The following is a 12,778-nucleotide window of genomic DNA, read 5'->3' on the forward strand; positions in this document are numbered from 1 at the left end:
CCAACCGCGAACTACGTGGACGTGTCTATAACTTCTGTACGCACGAATATGCTACTGTGTGCATTATCAGGCATTACGATGTGTAGTGAACGTGTTAGAATGTGCGCCGTGTCAATTTGATCCGATTTGAATGTGATTTTGCCTTTCGCGTGTCGCCACTAAGCTTCGTTTATATGTTTTCTGGTTACGCTGGATCGTTAAAAATGATATTTGTCACTTAGCAACGCATCAAACTTGGTTTCTTTTGCATGCAATGTTCTTCAACATCGCTGAAAGGTTTTTGCATAAAAAAAATCCCATTAACTTTTTGAACGGAGCAGGCATGGAGCGTTTTATGAGTCGTTACCAACGAGGGACGAATGTTACGTAGGCAACCTTTTCGACTCTTCGCTCTTAAAGTTAATATTTTTAAAAAGTTCGACATTTTAATGTTTTATTTTGTGATATACGTGCTCGGTGTCTCTTTGTCAAGTCTTAGGCTATTCTTTGTAGTCTAGTCCTGTTCCAGTTGTAATAGTTAAGGTATATGAACATCTCAGTGGCAGGGGGATGGAAGCACTTGTTAATGAGTGGGAGTGTGTATGCGCGTGGTGTGCACGAGGACGTATGCACGTGAGTGATATTTGTAAATGTGTATTATTATAACGCATAAAATTTGTTTACCAGCAAAATAGATGGTTTCAGCAGCAAATAGGAAGGAGTGAGCAGCGAATGTGAAGCAGCAAATTGGATGAATTCAACAGCAGAATAGATTAATTGAACAGCCAAGCAGATTTCTTTAACAGTAAAAATGGGGCAGAAATAGGTCGTCCCCTCTTTCGCTTCTCTCCCAGGGGGACGGTCTTTGCCTGCGCTGGTGGTTCAGAAATGGACAGCCGGATTTCCATGCCAAGTGGGTGTTTACATATGTTGGACTCCATGTAGACAGGGCAATTGCAGTCAATTCTGTTGTCCTCCACGGTCAGACTCCAAACCGAGTTCCGGCTCTCCTTGTACTGGTCAAACGATTCCCAAGAGGCTCTCTGGAACTGGTCTTGCTGAATCCTGACAGCTGTCTTCAGGTCCATGTTCTGAAGCGACTCCGAGGCCACGAACACTTTCTGGTTCCTCTTGATGGACTTTGCGTTTGAAGATGCCCACTGATAGGCAGCCGTCCAGCCGGGCAAGGTTCTGTCTGGTTCTTGGGCCACTGGGATATGATCAGGCTGAGCGTTGTCTCTCTCTCTGGACCAGTTCAGGACAATGTCTCTTTCAACAAGGGTTAGGAATCTGGACAAGTCAAGTCTCTTACGAAATGTGTTCTGACGTTTGATGGTCTGGTTTATTGCCTCCAGTCCATTGTTTGTGAAAGGAATTCCCGGGGCGTAGCCTTCGTACCAGGTGTCATTGCGGTCGATTCATGACCCCTTGAAGTACTCCACGAAAGACAACAATCCGTGATCGTCGGAATCTTCCCAAAATATTTATCGCAGCTAATTTGCTGTTGAAACCCATCTTTTTTGCTGCTGGTCTATCTTTTTTGCTGCTGGTCCTTCTAATTTGCTGGTCCATTAAATCCCTGCCTTATTATAATATCATCTTTGTATTTATATTATTGAAATTGTTATATCTCGATGCACAGCGCTAAGAGCATAGTTAAATTTGTGAAGCGGCGCTATATAAGTTATCTTTATTATTATTATTATTATTAAAAAAACGTTGAGTTTTCATCAAAATTTGAACACGCTCGATCAACAAGTTTGTTTTTTCTCGGAAAACGATAAATCGAAGAAAATCAGATTAAATACTGTTGCAAAATAGAGAGAAAGAAATCCTGTGTCTGTGGAGTCGATTTCCTTGTTAGTGGGCATTAAGCAAAACAAGAAGAGCAAACGCTCGATCGAGTCACTTTCGCAGTTCTGAATATTATATGAGGCATCAGATGGACAGGAAGAAATTGCTATTCACAACACAATGAGTCACGTTCACATAAAATTTGAGCCCGGTCACTTTTATAGTTTCCGAGAAAAGCCCAACGTTAAGTTGTGTGTTGCCGAACAGAAAAGGCTAGTTATCTCCCTTGTTTTTCTGATAACGTTCGTAAAAGGCTACAGATGTAAATACTTTGATGTAAAGAATAATCCTACAAAGTTTCAATCACATCCGATGAACTTTGTCAAAGATATAAAATGTCTAATTTTTCCTTTGACGCTGACCTGTGACCTTGAAAAAGGTCAAAGGTCAACGAAACCATCGTTAAAGTGTAGAGGTCATTGGAGGTCACGACTAAACAAAATATGAGCCCGATCGCTTTGATAGTTTCCGAGAAAAGATATAAAATGTCTAATTTTTCCTTTGACGCTGACCTGTGACCTTGAAAAAGGTCAAAGGTCAACGAAACCATCGTTAAAGTGTAGAGGTCATTGGAGGTCACGACTAAACAAAATATGAGCCCGATCGCTTTGATAGTTTCCGAGAAAAGTCCAACGTTAAGGTGGTGTCTACGGACGGCCGGCCGGACAGACTAACACTGACCGATTACATAGAGTCACTTTTTCTCAAGTGACTCAAAAAGGAGCAGTCCCTTCAAACTGCCTGGTGATACGAAGCTTATGTATCCGGAAGACTTGACTGGGCGAACCAAGCAGGCAAATTTAGCATCGGATTTCAGTAGCTTACAGCATTTACCCTCCCCAACTTCTTAAAGTTAGACATTGTGCGATTTTCCTCGCCCATGACACTTAGATTTATGTTAAAGGAAGAATAATGTTTCTGACAGGGCCACTAAGAAAAGATTGAATTATCAATCAAATATAACAAGAAGGCGCAAGTGGTCAACTAGATCTAACAAGAGGCGAAGCCTTCAAGGCTCACGTAAGAAATCGACAAACAGTAACACAAACTCAATCACTCCGTCACACATACACACACACAGTACACACACACAGTACACACACACAGTACACACACACACACACACACACACGTGGCACACACACGTGGCACACACACATACACAGACCTGCCTACCCCTGAAATGTACCATGTGTAGTTTTGGGTGTGAAAATAAGGCAAATGTGTAGTTTGGCAGGTGAATGTGTAGTATTTCAATTCGATCAACCCAAACCGCAAAACAGAACAGTTACTTATACCGTACTAAAACAAACACTCAACACTCCAAACAAAACTATTACAATGTGAACAATACTCCTCATACAAATACAAACAAAGCCCCCACAAAAATACAAGCCAAGCATTAAGTTTATTTGTTAAGAAAAAAATTATTAACTAGTTTGGAACATTTCATTTGTTAAAAAAAAGCTATGTTGAGGGGTATGCAGTTCATATACAGTGGGACCCCCTATTCAAGACCTGTGACAATCTGAGAACATCAAGTCACAAAAAGTAGGGACTGGGAGTATGTGTATCAACATGAAGGCAAATTTGCATATAAACAGAACAGGTTTGCGTCGGCAATAATAATAATATGGCAGGTCATTGCCTCTGCTCTGGTTACCGATCTCTCAAAAGTGAGCTTGTCTTGGTCTTCTTTCCCTGGCACGGGTTTCTTCACAAAACAGTCCAATTTTTCCTCTGCTTTGGTCGGGATTTCTCGAATTCCTCATGAGAAGTGCTTTTCTTGTGGCGGTTACACGGTCGTAAAGCCCACTGTGCTTCTCTGAAAAAGCCGTGTTGCACACAGTGCAGTGGGCAAAATGCTTCCCTTTTCTCCACGAAACTAGGCATGGATGCTCCTCATAGTACTTTGGCAGAAAAGCCTTGCTGGGAGTTTGACCAAGCTTCTTTTTTTTGCTCCGTGGCGGTTGATCGCCAAAGTCTTCTGAATCCGTGTTCGTCGCTGTAGCCATTTTTTTCCCTCCAGAAAGAATGAGCTACGAAGTGACCGCGTTCAGAAAAGTATGTGCTGAAACGCCCGCGATAGTTGTAATAACAGCAGCAAGACCAACTGACTACGCTACTCTCGCGGGCGCCGGGCATGTTTTGCACGCAGTACACAACCGGTTAGTACAAATTATGGATCGGAACTCGCTCGCGTTTTTGCGTATTCAAAATGTCAAAATGTGTAGTCGAAACGAAACGTTTGCGTAGTATAAGACAAGCATGCGTAGTTGCGTAGTTTGGGGACCAAAATCGTAGTTTACTACGCTCAATGTGTAGTGTAAACAGGTCTGCATAAGTGATCTTTCACACACACACACACACACACACACAGAGAAAGAGCATAGGTGAAACTGTGCAAGAAAGCGAGACACTAGATCTAGATCTGTCTGTCTGCATGTAGCCTACTTACATGGACACGACTGCCAACTAGTCTCGGCCCGCTCAAAATAACAATCACCGAGACTTTCAGTAATTCCATCGCGTGACGTCTAACCCTCGTACGTCATAATGTGACGTCAATGTAATATGACGTCTTCAAATGTTAAAGTTTCTACCACAGACATACACACATACATACGCACGCACGCACGCACGCACAGACAGACAAAAGTTAGCATCGCATAGGCTACACTTACGTGAGCCAAAAAGTTGTCCATCGTGTTTATAATCTGTGCCATGTAGCTTTGAAATGAGCAGTACAGGGGAACCCCTCTCTAGCGACCTTGAAAATGTTGACAAAAATCGGTCCTTATGGAGGGGGGTCCTTACAGAGGGAGGGGGCGGGGTCAGGGGGCCACAAAGAAAGTCAGATTTTCTTAAAAAAAGAAAACGGAGAAGTTTGAGTTGCTGACGACCGTTTCCTCAAGCAAACTGCTTCGATTTCATGTTTGACATTGTCCTTGGTGTCCACCAGTTCTGGTGCATGTACTACCCTGGCCAAGTTTCCTCTCAAGACATCAAAGAGACCGCCCCATAGGTTAAACTCCCCATAGGTTAAACTCGGTTACTGACCCGGGTGCAGGAAGTGTTTCCTCTCTCAGATATGAAAGGGGAACCACCTCTCATAGCTAAAACTGGGTCAATGACCCCTGGGAAGAAGGTCAGTGTCTATAAACAAGGCCACCCAGCTATCACAATGGACCTGCCTTTGATCTCGCCGCACACGCAGATCGGAAAATTCTTTTTTCTGGCAGCCAGGAACCAATCCCAAACCTTTTCATTTACGTCAGAGTATGTTGTCTTCTGCCGCTTTGATCGCATTCGATCGGCATTGTCACCACTTTCCCACCTTTTCAGAATGTTTTCTTTGTCTTGGATAATTCTTTGAATTTGCGATTTTCCAACATCAAGACTTTTTGCAATCGCGATGGCACTTTCTCCCTTTTTGTGTCTGTTCACAACATTCACTCGATTTTCGAGAGTGAAATATTTTATTTTATTTGTAGACGCCATGTCGATCTCCACTGCTCTTCTGTCCAAAGACTGTCTATTCTGACTGAGTTGAACGGTGTATGTTGGTCACGTGAGTTTGTTTTCTCGATGCGTTAAGCTGACTGAGAGTCTTGGCTTTGTCTGACAAAGTCGTTACACAAGCTGTTATAGGTCGGTCCTTAGACGTTAGAGCGGGGTGGTCGCTACACTGGTGACAACTGTATAAGGAAACACATCGGTTACAAAAAAAAGGGTTGTGGCGGGGTAGTCGTTAGAGAGGGGGGTCCTTGTGAGGGGTTCCACTGTACATTGTTTCGGACACATAAGCTGTGAAAACCCGTAAAGTACATTGACTTTTTCGAAGCATGATCACAAAAATATGGTCGCAAAAATTAGGCGATTTGGTAGAATAATTACGTTTTTGAGGTAAAAAGTATTGTGTCTATTGTGTTGATAGTTTGTGTATTGTTCTGTATCCGAGTTATTCCATGATTCAGATATAAACACAAAACAGTACCAACGTGTTTAAGAGTGGAACACTGTGTGTCCGACGTAACTCGAAGACACAGCAAATCATTAATAATCAAAATCGTTAAGGCTCTTGATCTGCCGTGTGTTAAAAACAACGCACCTAAATCTGACCAAATTTGGAGTCTATTCAATGACGACGTCACTAAAACCAAAAGAATTCCATTCATAACACACACGTGTGTGTCATTCATAAGCCGGTTGATGACGCCACGTCATGGACCAATCGAATCGTTACAACATATGCTGACGTCAGCTGCGACGCGGCGCGAAAATGTGCTAACCTAGCCTTACTTGTCTCTGTGATAACTGATTCTGGACTTTCAATGTTCATTTTCTAGCTGCATGTCGACTCGATGTTTTGTTATTGATACTGTTTGTTTGTTGGTTGACGCAACCAAACAAATACGTTTTAGTTACCAAATATCTATTTCAATTCGTTTCCCCCGACTGCATTTTGTTCAGAATGAGCTCTGAATGAGAAGCAAATAAAGCTTGTTACTATTATACTATGGCTTTTTGTAATCATGTGTGATGTTACACACCTTTCCGACCACCCCTCGTATCCAAAAAGCATAAACTTATCTTTTGTTTAGCATGGCACCGTGGCATATGTCTATATCTGTCACATAAACCATAAAAACAACCTATTCAGACAGATGCATGTCACACTTTTGGTACACAGCTTTATGGAATGACCCATGTGTGTGTGTGTGTGTGTGTGTGTGTGTGTGTGTGTGTGTGTGTGTGTGTGTGTGTGTGTGTGTGTGTGTGTGTGTGTGTGTGTGTGTGTGTGTGTGTGTGTGTGTGTGTGTGTGTGTGTGTGTGTGTGTGTGTGTGTATTTGTGTGTGTGTGTGTGTGTGTCCAGGATATCCTCTGACCACTAGAGTTAATTCTCTCTACAATTTTTTAGTTTTCCTTTCTTATTTTTCTTTCTCACAACTTACATCGACGACTAAGGCGCTGGTGTTGTGGTTCATCTGGTCCTCAATCAGAATGATCTCAGGTTTCTCCATGTCCAGAATGATCTCCATGGTTCCCTGCGGTTCCTCTACTGGTGGTGGTGGAGGTGGCGGTTGAGCTTGCGATGCGGCCGCGGATGAGGACACAGGCTTGATCGGCGCGGTTGCTGCAGCGTCAAACGATGGACATTTTACACTGATTAACGCCTTGGAAAACGAAGTACGGCTGCCTATATGGCGGGGCGATTCAAAACGGTCATATACATAATCTTCTTATTTGGATGACTGACTCAGCTTCTAATGTACCAAGTGGCCCCGAAGTGGTTAAGCACGTTTATTCTGAACAACAACAACAATATGTAACAACAACATAATGACAACAACACACTAACAACAACAACACACTAACAACAACAACAACAACACATTAACAACAACACATTAACAACAACACACTAACAACAAAAACACACTAACAACAAAAACACACTAATAACACACTAACAACAACACACTCACAGCAACACCAACAACAACACACTAACAACAACAACACACTAACAACAACAACACACTAACAACACACCAACAACACCCCACTAACAACAACAACACACTAACAACAACACACTTACAACAACAACACACTAACAACAACAACGCACTAACAACAACACACTAACAACACCAACACCAACACTCCAAACTTAACTACTGTCAACGTTCAGATTCAGAGCTTAAGCTTGCCGCACAAATGAAAAGAAGAGAAGCGTCATCAGATGCATAACAGTAAAACCAGTTGATACATAGCAGAGACATTACAAGAAAAACAATGTTCAATGAAGATTAATACAAAACATTAAGAAAATATCAAACAACCTCAAAACACACACACAAAGAAACAACCAACCAACCTATCCACCAACAAAACTAAAATAATAGCATGATGAATTTCTATTTCTTCTTCTTCTGCGTTCATGGGCTTAAACTCCCATGTACACTTGTGTCTTTTTGCTTGCACAAGTGGGTTTATACATGTATGACCTGTGACTTTAACATGATGAAATAATGTGGTTACTGTTACACTACCTTACACATAAACACCCACACATTCTCTCTCTCTCTTTTCCCGTCTCTTGTGCTTTTGACATACACTCCTTCCTGGCGCGGCGCCCCCCCCCCCCCCCCCCCCCCATTAAGACGCACCTGCAGGATTCGGCTCCAGCCCTTTAGTGAAGAAGTCGGCAATGTTCATGAGGAATTCCACGCACACACAGATATAGAGGCTGCTGATTCCAAGACGAACTGAAATAAGCATACAAAACTCAGTATAAAATATATAAACAGACCATGTCAATTCAAAAATGTAGTTCAACTCAACTGTAGCACCCGCAAGCCCACTCTTAACAAAGGACTTTCTTTTCTTTATTTGGTGTTTGTCGTTTTCAACCACGAAGGTTATATCGCGACGGGGAAAGGGGGGAGATGGGATAGAGCCACTTGTCAATTGTTTCTTGTTCACAAAAGCCCTAATCAAACATTTGCTCCAGGGGCTTGCAACGTAGTACAATGTATTACCTTACTGGGAGAATGCAAGTTTCCAGTACAAAGGACTTAACATTTCTTACATACTGCTTGACTAAAATCTTTACAACAAGAAGAGCAAACGCTCGATCGAGTCACTTTCGCAGTTCTGAATATTATATGAGGCATCAGATGGACAGGAAGAAATTGCTATTCACAACACAATGAGTCACGTTCACATAAAATTTGAGCCCGGTCACTTTTATAGTTTCCGAGAAAAGCCCAACGTTAAGTTGTGTGTTGCCGAACAGAAAAGGCTAGTTATCTCCCTTGTTTTTCTGATAACGTTCGTAAAAGGCTACAGATGTAAATACTTTGATGTAAAGAATAATCCTACAAAGTTTCAATCACATCCGATGAACTTTGTCAAAGATATAAAATGTCTAATTTTTCCTTTGACGCTGACCTGTGACCTTGAAAAAGGTCAAAGGTCAACGAAACCATCGTTAAAGTGTAGAGGTCATTGGAGGTCACGACTAAACAAAATATGAGCCCGATCGCTTTGATAGTTTCCGAGAAAAGTCCAACGTTAAGGTGGTGTCTACGGACGGCCGGCCGGCCGGCCGGCCGGACAGACTAACACTGACCGATTACATAGAGTCACATTTTCTCAAGTGACTCAAAAATTGACTATAATATTCTATACAAGAAACACTTAACAAGGGTAAAAGGAGAAACAGAATCCGTTAATCGCCTCTTACGACATGCTGGGGAGTATCGGGTAAATTCTTCCCCCTAACCCGCGGAGGGGGGGGGGGGGGGGTGGTGGTGAAAGAGTGATACCCTTGCTTTTCCTGTGGCAAATAACTTCACACAAGCTCCTGTCCACATTTTTTTTTCTCTCCAATGTTTGTCCGACTAAAAAGAAAGGGCATTCGAAAATTTTATTGTAAATTTTCATTTAATAAATATACCTACCCGAATCACATGTAGCAGTTGACTCAGTCTAAAGTGCTAGGTCTGAAAAGGCTACCCGTCTAAGGGGAGCAACCCCAACTAAAAAAGTGTAAACGTAGCTATGGTAATGACGACGCACCCAGGGAGTTACCTCCCCTCCTGCGTACTACGTCACTACTGCTACTGACCACGTGACCCCTATCATTCGACTCGAAGAATAAAATCTCCAAATCATAAGCGGGGTAGGTGGGAGGGACTACGATATGTGATTCGGGTAGGTATATTTATTAAATGAAAATTTACAATAAAATTTTCGATTAAATTACATATTCCTACTCCGAATCACATGTAGCAGATTGAAACAACAAGGCGGTGGGAAAGAAAAAGTTCAAACTCACTCTCAAATCCTTGTCAAGAGCTGACCCCCTGCCACCATGGCAGGCAAAGCTCTAGATCCATCCTGGCGAAGAGCCGAGATGTCACGCAGGTAAAAATTCATGAAGACATCCTCGGAACGCCAGTATGCGGTGTGTAGCACCTCCTCCAGTCTTCTTGATCGTAACACGGCCAAGGAGGAAGCCCAAGCTCGCGTCTCGTGAGCCCGAGCTGATTCCAGAGGAAGGACAGGCTGTGTCCCCCCTTCATTGCGGCGGCTCCACTCGTAAGCATGCTTAATGAGCGCCGACACCCACCGGGCCAGAGTCGTCTTAGTAATATCCTTATGTCTCTCCGTATTGAGAGAAATAAACAAAAGCTTTTGAGCTGCGGATCTAAGAGACTGAGCACGGGCAAGGTAGATGTGAAGGGCTCTAACAGGGCAATTTACTAAGTCTGGATCATTCGGAGCCAGAATAGTGGACAACGGCCTGACATGAACCAAAGGAGAAGCTCGCTCGGGAGCCTGGTTTTTCGCAAGAAACTCAGGTCGAAACCGCAAAGTAACGGACCCATCTGATTCAAAGGAAATGTCGTCCGAATTACCGGAAAGAGCGTGGATCTCACTGCCCCTTCGTGCCGATGCTAGCAGCAAAAGGAAAAGGGACTTGCGTGTAAGATTCGCAAAACTGGCATCTCTGAGAGGTTCAAAATCCGCTGAACGCAGAAACTCCATGACCAATAAGAGATCCCACTTAGGAACGGGCGTACGAGACTTGACGTCAGAAAGGGAAGCGCCCTTGATGACTCCAGCGATCACGCCACTAACATCTATAGAGCGACCTATCTGGCGTAGGGTCGCCGAGATGGCCGATCTTCTTACTTTCAACGAGGCAGCAGAAGCTCCCTGAGAGGACATGAAAGCAAGATGGTTCGCCACATGCATCGTGCGGGGCGCCGTAGCATCCAGCCGATGCTCGTGACACCAGGTAACCCAGGCCCTCCAATGTGACTCATAAACGGACGAGGTAGATGCTCTGTGCGAGCGTCCTACCAGGTCCATGGTCAGATCTGATGCCCCTTTGCGCCTCAGAGAAGACCGCACAACCTCCACGCGTGAAGATTCAGCATCTGAGGCTCTGCGTGGAGGCTGCCGGTGTGAGGCTGTACCAGTTCTCCTCGCGTGAGAGCGAGAGGAATGGGAGGGCCCTGGGCGAGTCTCAGCAGGTCCGGGAACCACGGCTGAGACGGCCAAAGAGGAGCGATCAGCAGGAGGGACGGGCCCTCCTGCTCCGCCTTCCTGAGAACTCGCGTGAGCAACTGGAATGGCGGGAACGCGTAAGCCTCCAGGCCTGACCAGGAAATGTCCATCGCGTTCGTCTCCCACGCCTCGGGATCCGGGAATGGTGAGACGAACACTGGTAGTCTCTTCGAGAACCTGGTGGCAAAAAGGTCCACCTGAGGTTTCTGCACAAGAGACCAGAGACGATCCAGCGCTCCGTGAGTGATGGTCCACTCTGTTTGAAGCACTCTGTCGGAGCGGCTGAGCGCGTCCGCCAGAGTGTTCAAGCTTCCGGGCAGGTACCTGGCCGAAAGCCTGATTTGATGCTCTGAACACCAAATCAGGATCTCGCAGGCCCTGACCGAAAGCGACGGAGACCGCGACCCTCCCTGCTTGTTGATGTAAGCTGCCACTGTCGTGTTGTCTGTAAACAGACGAACATGCTTGGCCTGAAGGGAGGGCCGGAACTTGTCCAGAGCTAGAGCCACGGCTTCTAGCTCCAGCAAGTTGATGTGCTGCATCCTCTGATCTGCCGACCACAGACCTGACGCAGTCAGCTGGTCTGTGTGAGCCCCCCACCCCACCAAGGACGCGTCCGTGAACAGGTCCAAATCTGGGGCAGGAAGGGCTATCGGCACGCCCCTGCACACCCACTCCGTGTCCAGCCACGGAAGGGTAGCGGATTGGAACCATCCCTGGAGAGGGATGAGGGCATTCCAATCCACCGTGGGAGAGTCCACGAACGGCTTCAGCGCCAGCTGAAAGGGACGTTTGTGGACCCTCCCCAAGGGGACCAGGAGAGCCATGGACTCCATCTGCCCTAAGATGGAGGCCAAAGTCCGCAGGGAGGCCCTCGGGAGAGGCAAAGTGGAGCGTATGCACGCCTGGAGCTTGTCCACCCTCTTCTGAGAGGGCTGAACAGTCCAAGCCACCGTGTCGAAAGACATTCCCAAGTAGGTGAACGTCTGACACGGTGTCAGCTCCGACTTTGATCGGTTGATCGAGAAGCCAAACATGTTGGCCTCCCGAAGAACCGATTGGGTATCCTGCTCGCACCCCACCTGACTCTGACTCAGGATGAGCCAATCGTCCAGGTAGGCACGTAGCCGGACACCCCGCGACCTCACCAGCGCGCAGACCTGTCTCACGACCATGGTGAAGACCCAAGGGGCGAGAGACAGGCCAAAAGGAAGGGCGCGAAACTGGTAAACCTGACTTGCCCACCGGAAACGAAGCCATTTCCGGTCGGCTGGATGCATAAGAATGTGGAAGTATGCATCCGTCAGGTCGATGGAAGTCGCCCAATCTCCCGGGCGGAGAGAGTCCCTGACCGACGCTGGCGTCTCCATCTTGAACCTTATCTCCCTCAAAAAGGTATTGAGGAACGACAGGTCCAAGACAGGACGCCATGCCCCTGAGGCTTTGGGGACGGCGAAAAGCCGTCCGTAAAACCCAGGGGAACTGTGGTCGAGGACTTTCTCCACTGCGCCCTTCTGCACCAGGGAGTCTATTTCCGACCGAAGGACGGAAATGGCTTCCTGCGAGGAGGGAGGCCTGAACGCCGGCGGACGCCTGACCAGAGGTGCCTTGCCATCTTTCCAGAGAAGACGGAAGCCCGACCTCACGACCCCCACGATCCATTGACTCTGTACAGACACGAGCCAATGGGAAAGTGCCCGGGAAGGGCCCCCCGCCATCACCAGAGTGGAGGGCGGGGTGGGGGGGAGATCGGGAGCACTTCATTGGGGGTGAGGCTTGCTTCCAGAGCCGCCTCTCCCCCTGCCGGAAGACGGTCGTCTTCTCGAGCCCCGAGAAGAGGAACGTCCACGACCCTTG

At 46.0% G+C, this 12,778-nt stretch overlaps 1 protein-coding gene across 2 annotated transcripts in view; it reads right to left on the reverse strand.

The window, feature by feature from the left end:
• The window catches only part of LOC138950809 (intermembrane lipid transfer protein VPS13A-like), a gene marked incomplete at its 3' end in the record, with an annotated part of 220,607 nt that overhangs the window by 84,519 nt on the left and 123,310 nt on the right, over positions 1 to 12,778 (reverse strand). For both annotated transcript variants that reach the window (XM_070322526.1, XM_070322527.1), the window contains 2 exon segments: positions 6,790 to 6,971; positions 8,011 to 8,109. In XM_070322526.1, the coding sequence (XP_070178627.1) occupies positions 6,790 to 6,971; positions 8,011 to 8,109 (281 nt within the window).

The sequence above is a fragment of the Littorina saxatilis genome, linkage group LG16 (genome assembly GCF_037325665.1).
Source record: "Littorina saxatilis isolate snail1 linkage group LG16, US_GU_Lsax_2.0, whole genome shotgun sequence".
Lineage (NCBI taxonomy): Eukaryota > Metazoa > Mollusca > Gastropoda > Littorinimorpha > Littorinidae > Littorina > Littorina saxatilis.